The 13529-nt window shown below is 43.1% G+C and overlaps 1 protein-coding gene across 1 annotated transcript in view; it reads left to right on the top strand.

The window, feature by feature from the left end:
- The window catches only part of CROCC2 (ciliary rootlet coiled-coil, rootletin family member 2), a 123931-nt gene extending 111424 nt beyond the window's left edge, over positions 1 to 12507 (top strand). Inside the window, exons 33-35 of the mRNA XM_061637717.1 lie at positions 7068 to 7199; positions 8330 to 8509; positions 11368 to 12507. Coding sequence (XP_061493701.1) covers positions 7068 to 7199; positions 8330 to 8509; positions 11368 to 11451 — 396 coding nt within the window. The 3' untranslated portion in view covers positions 11452 to 12507. The remainder of the gene's footprint in view (positions 1 to 7067; positions 7200 to 8329; positions 8510 to 11367) is intronic.
- The last annotated feature ends 1022 nt before the right edge of the window (positions 12508 to 13529 follow it).

The raw sequence follows: 13529 nt of genomic DNA, 5'->3' as shown, positions 1-13529 counted from the left end.
CTGATAACATCAGATTTCTCTGGCTCAGTGTGCATGTGTTTGTGGAACTCCTGGGATCTTCCATATTACATCTTATTTTGTACTTTGTACTTAAGTTTCTTGATACTATTTTATTGGGATGACACTCAAAAACCATCCCAGCAAACATATGTTATCTATCGTCAGATACTGATTATTTGCAACATACAGTAGGGCCCTGCTTATACGGCGGGTTCCGTTCCGGACCCCCGCCGTAAAGTGGAACCCCATTGACTTTAATGGGCTGCGTCACGCGAAAATGACACGAAAATGGCACAAAACATCACAAAAGGGGGGAAAAACCCTTTAAAATTGAAAATGAAAGGCGCCCCATCAGTGGAACTCCTTAAAGCAGAACACCGTAATGCGGGGCCCTACTGTATAGGGTGGCTGATGCAAGGAACCATGCAAAAGTGCCTTCAGAGAGAGCTATAAACTGTCATGATGATACCCCGATTTGATAATAACGTTAGTTATTTTACTGAACATTTTTGTTTGTTTGATTGCTTGGCTTTTTTTATCCTTGTTTTTATTGCTTAATTTTTTTTATCCTTGATTCTGGCTTTTATTTACTGTGTTTTATATACATAGTATTTTTAGTATTTGCATTTGCAAATGTGATTTGTTGTATACTTTTGACCCTGTCTGAATTTTTACAAAGCCTTTAGCAATTAAAGTTTGACCAGTTGTATAAACTTTTCAAATGTACCTTTTAAGTTAGCAGAGTAAAAATCATTCTTAAATGGCTAAGTGGGCAAACCTTTGGTACCATTTCAACTGAAAAGTATAATATAGTGGGTGTAAGCAGTATTCACATCTGCATTTTGTCTACACTTGTGCTAACACAGGGTAATGTGCACAAATAGTGTTATGTAAGCACTTCCCAAGTCTTCCACATTTCACATTAACGTTAGCATTGAATAACAGTGAAAAAAATTACAGTGCTCATTCCTGCATCATTGCATCCCTTCATAAAAATGCATGCACATAGCCAACAGAATTCTGCACCTCTAAGATTCAGATGCATTTCTAAGTGCATTTGTCTGTAGGCTATATGTGTACATGCATGTGATATTTGGTGGTTTACACTGTAGGGTACAGACCTTTCACACTCACACTGAAAAATGTAGAGAGGAAGAGAAAACCTTGCTCAGTACCTCTTTGTCCTTTCACGCACAGAACTTCAGCCCCTTTCTGCAAGTGGGAAGATGTGTTTGTTGGGTATTACCATTTTCATGGCCCCTATCCAATGGCTTCACGGTACACACACAGTTCTCAGATTATTTGAATGCACTCCAAACAGTGCATTCAGAATTCTTCTTTAAAGTGAAATCTCAGCTCTGACAAACATACATTTATGCATGCACATCCTCAGGCTACCTGCTCTCCCCTCCTCTTCAGAGGAGCAACCAACACAAAGCTCCAAGGCGCTGGTTCAAGTTCACAGAAATAATTTGTCACACATGTGTTTGGTATCAGCAGGGGCACTCTTGGATCAGCCTAATTAGCTCTAGCGATGGGGAAGCAAAATCCAAACCATGTGGCAGATCCTTCTCCTAAAGTTAATGCAAGCCTCTTCAAGTCAACCTTTGTCCCTGTGGGGAAAAAAACCCTCCAGAAAGCAATATGTAGAAGTTTCCGTATCTTTAGTCAAGCCTTGTCCCTTTTTCTTACTCAGTCAACAAACTTGCACTCTCTGCTGCATTTTTAGCAGAGTAGTGGGGGGTGGGGTTGCCTCAATTCCCAACCAGCTTGATACAGCTGGAATTTAACTTATAGATTGCTGCCTCCAGATGTAAACCCGAGCGAATGGGAACAGTAAGAAATATTTGGATATCAGGCCTCCACTGCCTCCTGAGCAATTCACAATTCTGAGATGCATTTGCCTGTATTAAGAGGCTATGGCATTAAAGTTTGACCTAAAAGTTTGGTGCCAATAATATGCAGTTAGGTTTTATGTTCCAAACCTTACTGTGGTACCTAAATCTGGTTCTTTTCAACAGCTCTACTCTATTAACTAGCTTCTGACTGACTGATCGGCTTACTCAGTAAATAATTTCCCCCTGAAACTGGACATCTTTGTATTCCTAAGGACTACAGTAGAAAATATATTACATGTGGAAATACATTTAATGTGTCTATGGTTTTTGTTGTTGTTTCAACTGTGAAGGCAAGGAGAATCAGGACTACTATGTACACAGAAGGGGGTTTAACATTACCATCCCCTACTATAGTCCTGATGACAATTGCTCTCCCCAGAACTGCTATTCACCTTCTGGGGTAGCTGGGGGGGGGTCATTAGGGATCTACAGCACAAAGGGAAAGAGTTAAGGATCTCCCCCTGCTGCTTTTTAAATAACAAAACCAGGCACATCAGTGCATTCACTCATTTACTATACTGTCTAGTTTGGCTCTCAGTGACAGAGACAATCCTGCACTGAAGTAGTGAACAGCTAGAATCAGCAAATTCACCATTAAAGCGTGGCAAATTGTTGGCTCTTTGATGCTACATTTTTTTATCACACATTGGGAGAAGAAGGGAGAAATGTCCCCTTTTTTTCTCTCAATCTCCAAAATATCCAATGGCTCCAAATTTTCAAATAAGGGATCCCACCAATGAAATTTTCTTGTTCAAGGATTTTCTTTGTCATACACCCTTCCACTTCACTATAACATGAAAATCATCCACATCTCCCTTACCCTTGCATTACATTATCCATTAATGACTGAGGGCCAAGTGCTGCCACCCACCAGGGACTCAAGAGTGTGTGCTGTGGCAGAGATTTGGACAAGCCAGTGCTGCCTTATCTTCATTTACTTAATTTTGGAACTGGTGTGGTCCAATAGAATAGAGGGCTGGGTTTTGACCCTGTGAGCAGTGGAGTCTGGTGGCTCCATTGTCAGTGAGGCAATGGAATCCATTCCAGATTTTAGTCCAGACTTTCAATATGCTGTTCAAGGCACTAAAACCTACACCCACAATAGGTTTAGCACCTTGGACAGTTCCTTGAAAGTTCAGACTAAAACCTGGAGCAGATTCACTGCCCCACTGACATTGGAGCCACCAGTCTCCACTACAAGTGGGCATGGGTTTAAGTTCTGTCTCAGCCACAAATATGTTAAGTGGCTCTGGGCACGTTATTATCTTTCAGTGTCAGATCTCCTTCTGTATAATGTAGTGTTCTATGTTTGTAACTGTGTCTATTTGCCCACTTTTTCCTCTTGAACGTATGTAGAAGAGGTGCTAGATCTGAAAGGAACAGAAAGGAAAAGGCAATAGTGGTTAGTGGATTGCAAGGTGACCTTTTTTTAAAAAAAACAACCCTTTTTCTATTAACTTATAGTCTCATCAGAGCTTGGAAAAGTTACTTTTTTGAACTACAGCTCCCATCAGCCCAATTCAGTGGCCATGCTGGCTGGGGCTGATGGGAGTTGTAGTTCAAAAAAAGAAACTTTTCCAAGCTCTGAGTCTCATAATAAAATACAATTCATAACCCTTACTGCTACTCCTAAAAACATGGATAAAAAGAAAAACATATCCAAGGTATTCCTTTTTTTATTTATGATTTAGATCCAGCACATCTGAGGTAGTATACAACTTTGCTAACCCTTGCAGATATCTAAGCCTTGTTGTATAGTCCTGGGAAATGTTTATGGTCTATATTAAAATTGTACTGCAATGCCTCAGCTAATGGGGATGTGCTTCTCAAGTAGATGTGAGCTTCACTAAGAACGGTTAAAACATGTCCTTGCCAATCCCCTCCAGAAGTGTTAGGAAGGGTCAGACTTGGCATTTGCTAGAAGTTATTTATTGTTCATCGTTAATGGATTTTTCTAGCTGCAGAAATGAAGAGGGTGACGAATGTGATATTTTTCTGTTATGGCAAAACAGCGTTACAAGCATTTATCTCTGCAAGCATAAAACAGCCTTGTGTATAGTGCCCCTGAATTCCCCCATGCACAACCTCTTTCTCTCGGCTGGAGGAAGGGGAGAAGCTAGTTAATGAGTTCCAGAAGATCAGCTGTAAATGGCCAGGGAGGGTAATTCATATCAAGCTCATAAAACCCTTTATTGATGTCTCCAGAGGGGAAATCCGGATGTGGCCGTTTATTTATTCTGGATTTTGCTTCTCTCTCTCTCTCTCCCTCTCCCTCTCTCACTCACTCACTCACTCCCCTCTATGTAATGTTTTCTTCTAGTCAGTTTGCACAGAATTTTAAAGGAACATAATATCCCATCACCCTAGCTTTACACAGCACAATGCCACTAACTCGCACCATCCTCAATCCAATTCTGTCTCTCTGTTCCCCCTCACCATAGGGGATCCCTATCCCTTTCAGGATCATGGTTTGCGTGCTCTGGATCTGGATCTCAGTTCTGTCTGAGATGGCCAGACAGCTGAAGAAATAAGGTAGAGTAAGAGGCTAGGCAGGACTGTCTGGATTTGCCCAGAATCTTTTAAAGGAAGGGGAGCCCCATTCAGTTCCAGCAGTTGTATGCTTAAGGCTAGCTAGCACATTACTTAGAAGCTGACAAAGAAGCGTGAATGATATTTGGTGGTGCTTTCACCCATTTCTGCTGAACTTTTGGATAGTGTTCTTAATTAAAATCTATGAGCTTTATAAGCCCTCAGTAGGAATGGGAGGAAAAATTAAATCCAGTTTTCATTTAAAGCTGAATCTATCAAATTTGCATCTTCCAAAACAAAACGACAACCAAAACACAACCATCCTTCGAAATTCACACGTATCTGAATTTTACAATGCAGTTCTCCAACCAAATAATGTTTACAAAAATGCATATATTAGGGGAAAGTAAGCATAAAATGTATTGTCAAAATAACATACAAAAATATATTATAAATAGAGAAATTGCTTGCAAAAATGTGTTTATTAGGAGAAATTTGCACTAAAATTCTGAAGAATTTTCATGAGGACTTTCTTAAAATTTGTAAATTGCTGTAGAAATGCGGAGAACTGAATTTAAGATTTGAAAAATGAGAAACTTTAAGAACTGAAATTGAAAGTTGGAGAAACTAAGAGAACTGAAATTGGATTCCTGCACTGAGCAGAGGGTTGGACTCGATGGCCTTATAGGCCCCTTCCAACTCTATGATTCTGTGACAGATCCTTCCATCCCTAACCCTCAACAAGGCCTCTAGTTAGGCTGCTTTTGAAAAGGATTAAGCCAATCTATGCAGGATGGGTCCATCAGTCACTGTATTCAGCAGCAGGGTCTCTCTGATTCAACAGGTGCTGGAGCAAGAAACAGAGCACAGATATCTTCGTCTTCCTCTGCTTGTAAGCTTTACATAGACATCTAGTTGGCTACTGTTGAAGGCAGACTGTTGGGCTGGATAGATCCTTTGCCTGACCCAGCAGTTGTAATGTTTCATGCTAGACATTTTTGTTGTTCTCCTTGAAGAATCACAGGGATGTCGCCTTAAGCCCAGCATTCACATGATTTTATCTTTTTCCATAAAATGCTGTAGCCTCCAATGTCTTATCAGAGAGGGAAACTGGTTCCGATAGATTTGTTTCACATTTAGTAAAACAGGGATTCATATAGTATGATGATGAGCCACTTCCATGGGGTTAGTAGTATGCATTTCCAGTAAAAAGACTACAGCTCGCTTCAGTTCCAGCCAGTACAGCCAATGGCTGGGGACAATGAGAGCTGTATCTGGGTGGGGACAGTAGGTTATGGAAGGCTGATCTGTCCTTTCTTATCCATGTATTGCCAGCATCTCTACCTTTGCATATAGTGTGCCTTGTCTGTGCTACTATCATCCACCGGGCATGGATTATTCATTCCTCTGGTATCCTGTTCTGTTCTCATGTGCACTCCCTGCCCCTTCAGTATATCATCTCTTGCATCATACCTGCATCCAATTATCCATCCCCTTTGTGCACTCAGATAGCCCAATCATGTGCAAGCTAACTCAGAAGCAAGTCTTCCTGTATTCAGTCTGGCATACTGCCAGGAAAGTGGGCCTAGGATTGCAGCCTGAATCTTGAACAGACCTGAAGTCTGTTAATCTTGATGGCAATGGCTCTTCCCTGCCTGGCCTGGCCCTGCCATTAGACACAGGGCTGTGGGCACTTTAGGCAGCAGATGCTGGGGGTGATGGAGGACAGAGCCATGTGTGGCCTGCCCTGCTCCCTCTAAGCTCCCCTGCTCCTCTCAGGCATGGTGGAAGATGCTGACCCAGTGAACAATAAGATTCAATTGTCAGTCCAATCAACCTCTGAACATGGAGTAGGTGAGAGTGCCATCTTGTCCTGTGACTTAGGCAGCAAAATGCCTTGGGCCAGCCTTATTCTCTGGCCCTTACAGTTCAGAATAACCACTTCACAGTCCTCCCCATGGTTCCTGACTGCCTGTAGATGAAGGCCTCTTCTCCATTTCTTTACCTCAGCATGACCTCCAGCATGGTTTCTTGGAGTCACTTTCTGAGAATCACATTTGATTTTCATTTAATTCTCCCTCGTCCTCATTCCTTCTCATTTCTGGCTGCTCCTTTGGCATTTTCCTGGGAAGCCATTCTTCCCTGACTATAATTAGCTTTTATCTGGAGATGATTGCCCAGCACTCTCCACATTAACACCAAATTTGCAGTGTCAGAGATCTTGGATGGCAGAGCCAGAGACAAGTTCACGTGTTATGTATTGGAGATTAATTTAAGAAAGAAAGAAAGAAAGAAAGAAAGAAAGAAAGAAAGAAAGAAAGAAAGAAAGACAGTGATTCTGCATTTGTGTCTGCCCTGGAGCTAACTGGACTATTTTTGCAAGTACCAAACCAACACTATGATGAACACTGGATAAATATAGTGGTGCTTAATGAGAGACATTCCAGTCTCTTCAAAGAATTTAAACACGTTCTGCCCTCTCTCACAGAGCTTACAAAATCCCTCCTCTTCACAAACCTTAGCATCTTAAAACTTTGGGAGATGGCAGGACCTTTGCCAAATGTGGGGAGAAAACCATGTAACAGCAGTATCTGGGCTGTGCCAGGTACTGAATAAAGGATAATGCTGTCTCCTCTGCAGGCGGAGCATGCAAAGCTCAGGAAGGAAGATGACACTTTTCAGTTGAGTCAGATGAGGGGACAACTGGACCGGTCTCTGAGCAGCCTGCAGCAAGAAATGGAGGATATTGTGAGGCAAAACGAACACCTGCAGGTCAGCATGGACTCACTGAACCTGGAAGGGAGGGCTATAGGGCATTACAGGATATGGCTTGAAGGCACACGAGGCCACCACCTTGCTGAAGCTAAGCAGGTCTGAGTCTGGTCATTGCCTGGATGGATGGCCCCTTGGGCACCACATGTTCCATCATGACAGACGAAAGGCAGGATGTAAATGTAAGAAAATAAATAAATACTACCCAGATTAATTTATGTCCACGGTGGTGCCCCACAGAGCTTATTATCTGAACGTGTGTGCTTTGCAAGGACAGTTGCTAGCCCTGCAAATACATCCTTTGATCTGACAGCTAAACAGCTTCCCACCCACCCTCCTCCTTTTTGTATAACGATGAGGGGCAGAATTGTCCTGTCACTGCCTTAGCTTAGTTGTCTCAAGCCCACCAGCCAGAAGAGAAAGCAGCAAAAGCTCATCTTCAGCATCACCAGCATTCATGATGCCAGTCACAAATCATGGTCCTGTTGCATTTGGGTGGCGGGCGGGGGATGGTTTATTGTTACTATGAAATTGCTTACAAGACAGGGTGAGATGAGAGACGGGGAAGGGGACTGCAGCGGGCTGTGGGGCTGGCGGGTGAAGGGTTATACACATTGCGGTGAATAATGGAATGAGGAGAGGAGAGCAGCTAAGCAGGTTCTGATAATGCCCCCTTCTACCTTACTGCAGTTTCCACTTGGGTTTGAAATGCATGGAGACTATAGGCCTGGAGAGCATAAGTTCCATATACTGACAGCCACCCACCCTGAAGGATCTGTGACTTGAGAAACAGACATAGCCTTTTCCAGCCTTTGAGTTCCCAGATGTTGCTGGATTACAGTTCCCATAATTCCTGATCATTGGCCATGCTGACTGGGGCTGATAGGAGTTGTAGTCCAGCAACATCTGGGGACCCAAAGGTTGGGAAAGGCTGAAATAAAACTAACTTCCTGTGCACAGAATTGAGTCTAAAAAGGCCTATTGTGTTGGTCTCCTTGTGCAGTCCTGTTCTACCTAGTCCCATAGTGAGAGGAGGCACACCTTACATCTCTAGGGGATTTGACTAAAGCCAAAGGCTAACAGGATCACAACCTCATGGAACTGGACATTCTTCTGTGTTCTCATTCCAGGCCCAGATTTCAGATATGGAACAAACACATGCCAAACGAGTGATGGAGCTAACATCCCGGCATCAGTTAGACATGGAGCTGGAGACAGAGAGGCTGCACAGTGCACAGCTCCAAGCCGAACGCAAGCTGGAGTCAAGAGAGAGGACTCACCGGCAGAAAGTGAAGAGCCTGGAGGAGCAGGTAGGGGAGTAATAGACTGGATTTTATAAAATAGGGCCCCGCTTTGCAGCACTCCGCTTTGTAGTGTTCCACCAATATAGCGGTTGTCAATTGCAGAAAGGCCCCGCTCCTATGGCACTCATTCCACTTTTACAGCATTTTTCAGGCATTGGGCACCATTTTAGACAATGTTAGTCAATGTGTTCCGCTTTACAGTGGATTTCGCTTTACGGCGGCGGTCCAGAATGGAACCTGCCATATGAGCGGGGCCCTACTGTCTCTGTCTCTGTCTCTCTCTCTGTCTCTGTCTCTCTCTCTCTCTCTCTGTCTCTCTCTCTCTCTCTCTCTCTCTCTGTCTCTCTCTCTCTCTCTCTCTCTCTCTCTCTCTCTCTCTCTCTCTCTCTCTCTCTCTCTCTCTCTCTCTCTCTCTCTGTGTGTGTGTTATTATGCAAACTGAAAGAATTTTTGGAAAACTTGTCATGAAATTTGGAGCCTTGGAGCAAGACCTAGGGTGATGTGGGGAAAGAACTGGGAGTATGGGCATTTTTGAAGTCAAAATTGTGAAGGTATTGGGGAAGAAGAATAAAAAGAAGACATGGTTGCTTTTGGATTGCTTCTCCTTTTGCTTGCTTCCTAAACTGTTCAGATGGTTGAACATGGAGGCAGTCAAAAATGTTATTCAGCTCATCAGATTCTGGAAATTAAGAGTAACCTGATTTCAAGTACTTGAGTTCAGGAAGCCATTAGCATTGTATGCAAGAAAAATAACACATACAAGATAAGTTTGTTACTGCAGAATGCACCGAGTCCAAGAGAAAAAATGTCTAGGGTAGAGGACCCAACATCCACAGAGCACAAGCTAATCTGTGAAGGCTTAACCAGCTCCATAGTTATCTTGTATGAACAGTTTATACTGCTTGTGAAACTGGGATATGATGCAGTGGTATGTTACTTCCTATGTCCTGGAGAAAAAGAAGCTAGCCGGTTGCTTGACCCTTAAACCAGATTTGGCAGACATACCATTATGAGGCCATTTCACACATTACTTTTCTAAGTTATGACAATGTGACAGCTAGCCCTTCAGTTCACAACACAATAGCTAGAAGAGGAAGGTAGAATTGCAGGAGAATTGCAGGAAGTGAGGAGAAATAAAATCCAGTCTGCTGTTCAGCACAAGACCTTCACATCATGGGGACCATAAGAGTACCAGACCATTGACCTCCTTCAATTTTGGGATGGGGTTCTCTGCCTAGTTCCAATCTGCTTGTATACCAATAGTCCGTCGTTCCATCCCAATCTGCCCTTTTTTTGTTCCTGCTTGCTTTGGCGCTTGCCGATTTGGTCACTGTTGTTGTTTTGGAGGTACAAAACAAAATTGCGTAATTTTTAACATAACTGCCTATGTAAATGATCACAATGTTCCACATGGTTTATTTTTTCCTGTTTATCATACCTACACACTGTTACAAATGCATTAACTTAGATGAAATTACAAAGATAATTACGTAAAATTGGGGGGGGAAATAAGGGGGGGGAGAAATCCATGCCAATTACAGCCACAGCCCACCATAAGAAATCAGTGCCAGTCTGAAAATATAGTGGACTGTCAAATTCAGTCTGATTTAGCGGATATTCTTCCCCATTCCTATTCAATTTAGTATCCCAAAGCCAGGACCATAACATGCAGTGGTGTTAATAACAATTGTAGATACATTCATTTTCGCAGCCATGCTGCAACCCAAAGAAAAGGACACATAGTATGAACTTTCCTCTCTTAGAGTCAAACTACATGTTTATGCTGCACGAGAAGTGGGCAGAGTTGAACATGCTTTCCCTCTAGGCACCATAGGCCCAATCCTGCTTGCCATAGCATCCAGAGAGGGTGAGCAAGAGAGATGAGCTGCTGCTGCCTTGGTTTGCTTTCACATCTCCCTACCCCTCAAGTGGCAAAACTCAGAGCAGAAGGCACTGCCAAGGAGCTCCAAGGGAGTTGCTGGCTGGGGATGGTCCCTTCGCCCTGTTTTTTCTATCCTCTGCTGCAGGAAGATTGCTGTGTGCTGTTTGATTATCTCTACTCCCCAGCAACAGCTGTTTCATCAGCTGCTTTTCCTTCAAAATTAAATGGCAATGTTAAGCATGCTTTTTAAAGTGGGTGTTTAATGTAACATGTAGTCTGACCCACATGATACCAGTGTGAATCCAAACCGGAATGTGTGCCACTTTTGCAAGAGTTGGAAAGCATGAGTAATCCCTCTTTTGTAGGTCTCTTGCTTAGGGGAATTCATGCTATCTCTCAGGGAAACAGACAAGAAATACATATATGAGAACACTACACACAGGCCATGGCTGAATACACTCATTTTCTTGCTTCGTATTTAGAGATGTACAATTATTTTTAAAAACTAACAAAAACTAGGAGGAGGGGGCAGGAGTCCTTTAATGAATATTACTGAAGGTAATTGATAGTGATAGGAATTGGACTACCCCTAAACCTTTGGTTCCTGGAAGCTAAATGATCAGTGAGTGTGATGTGGTGGATGGAGCATTGCACTTGGACCAGGGAGACTTGAGCTGAAATCCACATGCAGCCATGAAGCTTGCACAGTGGTTTGTACCAGTCATTATCTCCAAGCCTAACCTACTTCATAGGGTGTTGTGAGAATAAAATGGAGGAAGCTTATATATGTCACTCTGAGCTTCTTTGAAAGAAAGGCAGCTAAAATGTAATAATCAACAAAGGATGTGTTGTCCCAAAATTGCCTTGTGGCTCTTCTGATTTCCAATCTGTCTCTGGTACAGAGTACTGTCCACTGTTAGAGCAGAATAGTTGTTTAAATTATCTAACCCTCTTTGTCAATGTGTGCATTATGTTTCCCCAGGTGAATGCTCTGAAAGAGCAGCTGGATCAAGAAGTAAGGAGAAGACAAGCCTACATAAGCCAGAAGCTTCACACCGTAAAATGATTCAAAAATGGACAATATGCTCTGATCTGGGATGACCAAACACAGAACCAGCCCGCAGCAGAATCCTTGCAGCTCAGGCATTGGATTTATCAATCTCCTGCATTAGGGTATTCAACTGATTCATGATCACAGAAACCAGAGCTCCAAGACTAACAGTGCTAGCAAGTAATGTTCCCCCACCCCACCCGAGTAGTACATACCCTGAAGACTTGGAAGGCGTAGTCAAGATAGCAAATGACTAGGCAGTATGCAGCCAAGAGGAAACCCTGCTGTGGGGGCAGCTGTTCTTTCTAAGATGCTTGAAACCCAGGGCACTGATGCTTAACTAATTAATTTAGGACATTTGACAAGGAGGGAATTCTCTGTTGTTTGGGGATTCTAGGTGGTGTATCCCTGCATGATCTCTGAAAGGTTTTGTATGCAGGCTGTACAAACTGTAAACTTCCACAGGCCAGACAGGAGCACCTATTATTTAAATACCTCTGCATTTCCATCACTCATTGAGTTATTTTAGTCTCTCTCAGGGTTTGAAAAGCTGCTGACAGGTGCATCCTGGTGCCTCATGCAATATCGTAGCCTTACCTGCATAGCCAGTGATGCACATAGCGGTGGTTGTCTCCCAGTGCTGTCACAGATCCATACATCACATGCCCTTCTGCAAACAAAGAGACATGTATTTTTGCTAGCATCCAAATCAAACTGTGCTGTGAAGAGAAGTTTTGAAGCAAAGTGTGAACCACACCCAGGGATTGATCAAATCCTTTGCTGTGTCTATGAACATCAAGCCATTTTCATGGTGGCAGGTGGCTGAGATTAGCTCAAAACCAAATCATCTTATGACTTGCTGGCCCCAAGACATGTCAGAGTGTTAACATTCAACATTCCACCCACTCTGCCGGCTGACAGGCTCCAAGGAAATCCCTTTAGGAATCAAACTTTTGTTTCCTTGGTGATGACAGGGAACCATCTTGGAGTTGCTGTGAATGTCACCTGTTAGCATTGTTCCACATTTTTTCCTCGTGAATATTTGTTTTTCCAAATGCGTACTGCGAAATAAAGAACCATTTCCTAACGAAACCAAGGAAAGCAATTTCAACTGTTCTAGTATATAAATGCTGGACGTTTTCCCACAGGCTTGTTTGGTATTTGACATGTACTCCTGAACCTTATACAGTTTTTTTAAAAAAAACAATAAAAATAGTTATTGTAGCATAAGCTTTCATGCCAACTTCTGGCACAAAGGTTTAGGCCAGAATAAATCTTTCTCTCAGGTGCCACAGAATCCACACCCTCCCCTACAGCCCCTCCACCACCACACCACTCCTCACACTGTCTTGAAGGGCCCTGCAACCCCCTGAAGCAGATTGAGGGGTCCTTGCAGGAGAGGAAGTGAATATAAGAAAATGGCCTTCCTGCCCCATCTTGCTGATAGAAGCCTCCCCTAGATCAAAGAGCCTTCTGTCATCAGAGGAACACCATTGGATTATTTGTTGTTTTCTTCTGCCACAGACTAACATGGCTACTCTTCTGGAAGTTGCACAGCTCTATATGAAATCATTATAAGAACATAAGAAGAGCCTGCTGGATCAGGCCAGTGGCCCATCTAGTCCAGCATCCTGTTCTCACAGTGGCCAACCAGGTGCCTGGGGGAAACCCGCAAACAGGACCTGAGTGCAAGAACACTCTCCCCTCCTGAGGCTTCCGGCAACTGGTTTTCAGAAGCATGCTGCCTCTCACTCAGTTGGCAGAGCACAGCCATCATGGCTAGTAGCCATTGATAGCCCTGTCCTCCATGAATTTGTCTAATCTTCTTTTAAAGCCATCCAAGCTGGTGGCCTTTACTGCATCTTGTGGGAGCAAATTCCATAGTTTAACTATGCGCTGAGTAAAGAAGTACTTCCTTTTGTCTGTCCTGAATCTTCCAACATTCAGCTTCTTTGAATGCCCACGAGTTCTAGTATTATGAGAGAGGGAGAAAAACTTTTCTTTATCCACTTTCTCAATGCCATGCATAATTTTATACACTTCTATCATGTCTCCTCTGACCCGCCTTTTCTCTGAACTAAAAAGCCCCAAAT

The sequence above is a fragment of the Rhineura floridana genome, chromosome 7 (genome assembly GCF_030035675.1).
Source record: "Rhineura floridana isolate rRhiFlo1 chromosome 7, rRhiFlo1.hap2, whole genome shotgun sequence".
Lineage (NCBI taxonomy): Eukaryota > Metazoa > Chordata > Lepidosauria > Squamata > Rhineuridae > Rhineura > Rhineura floridana.
Note: the sequence above shows the minus strand (reverse complement) of the source record. Positions and strands in the feature narration are given on the sequence as shown.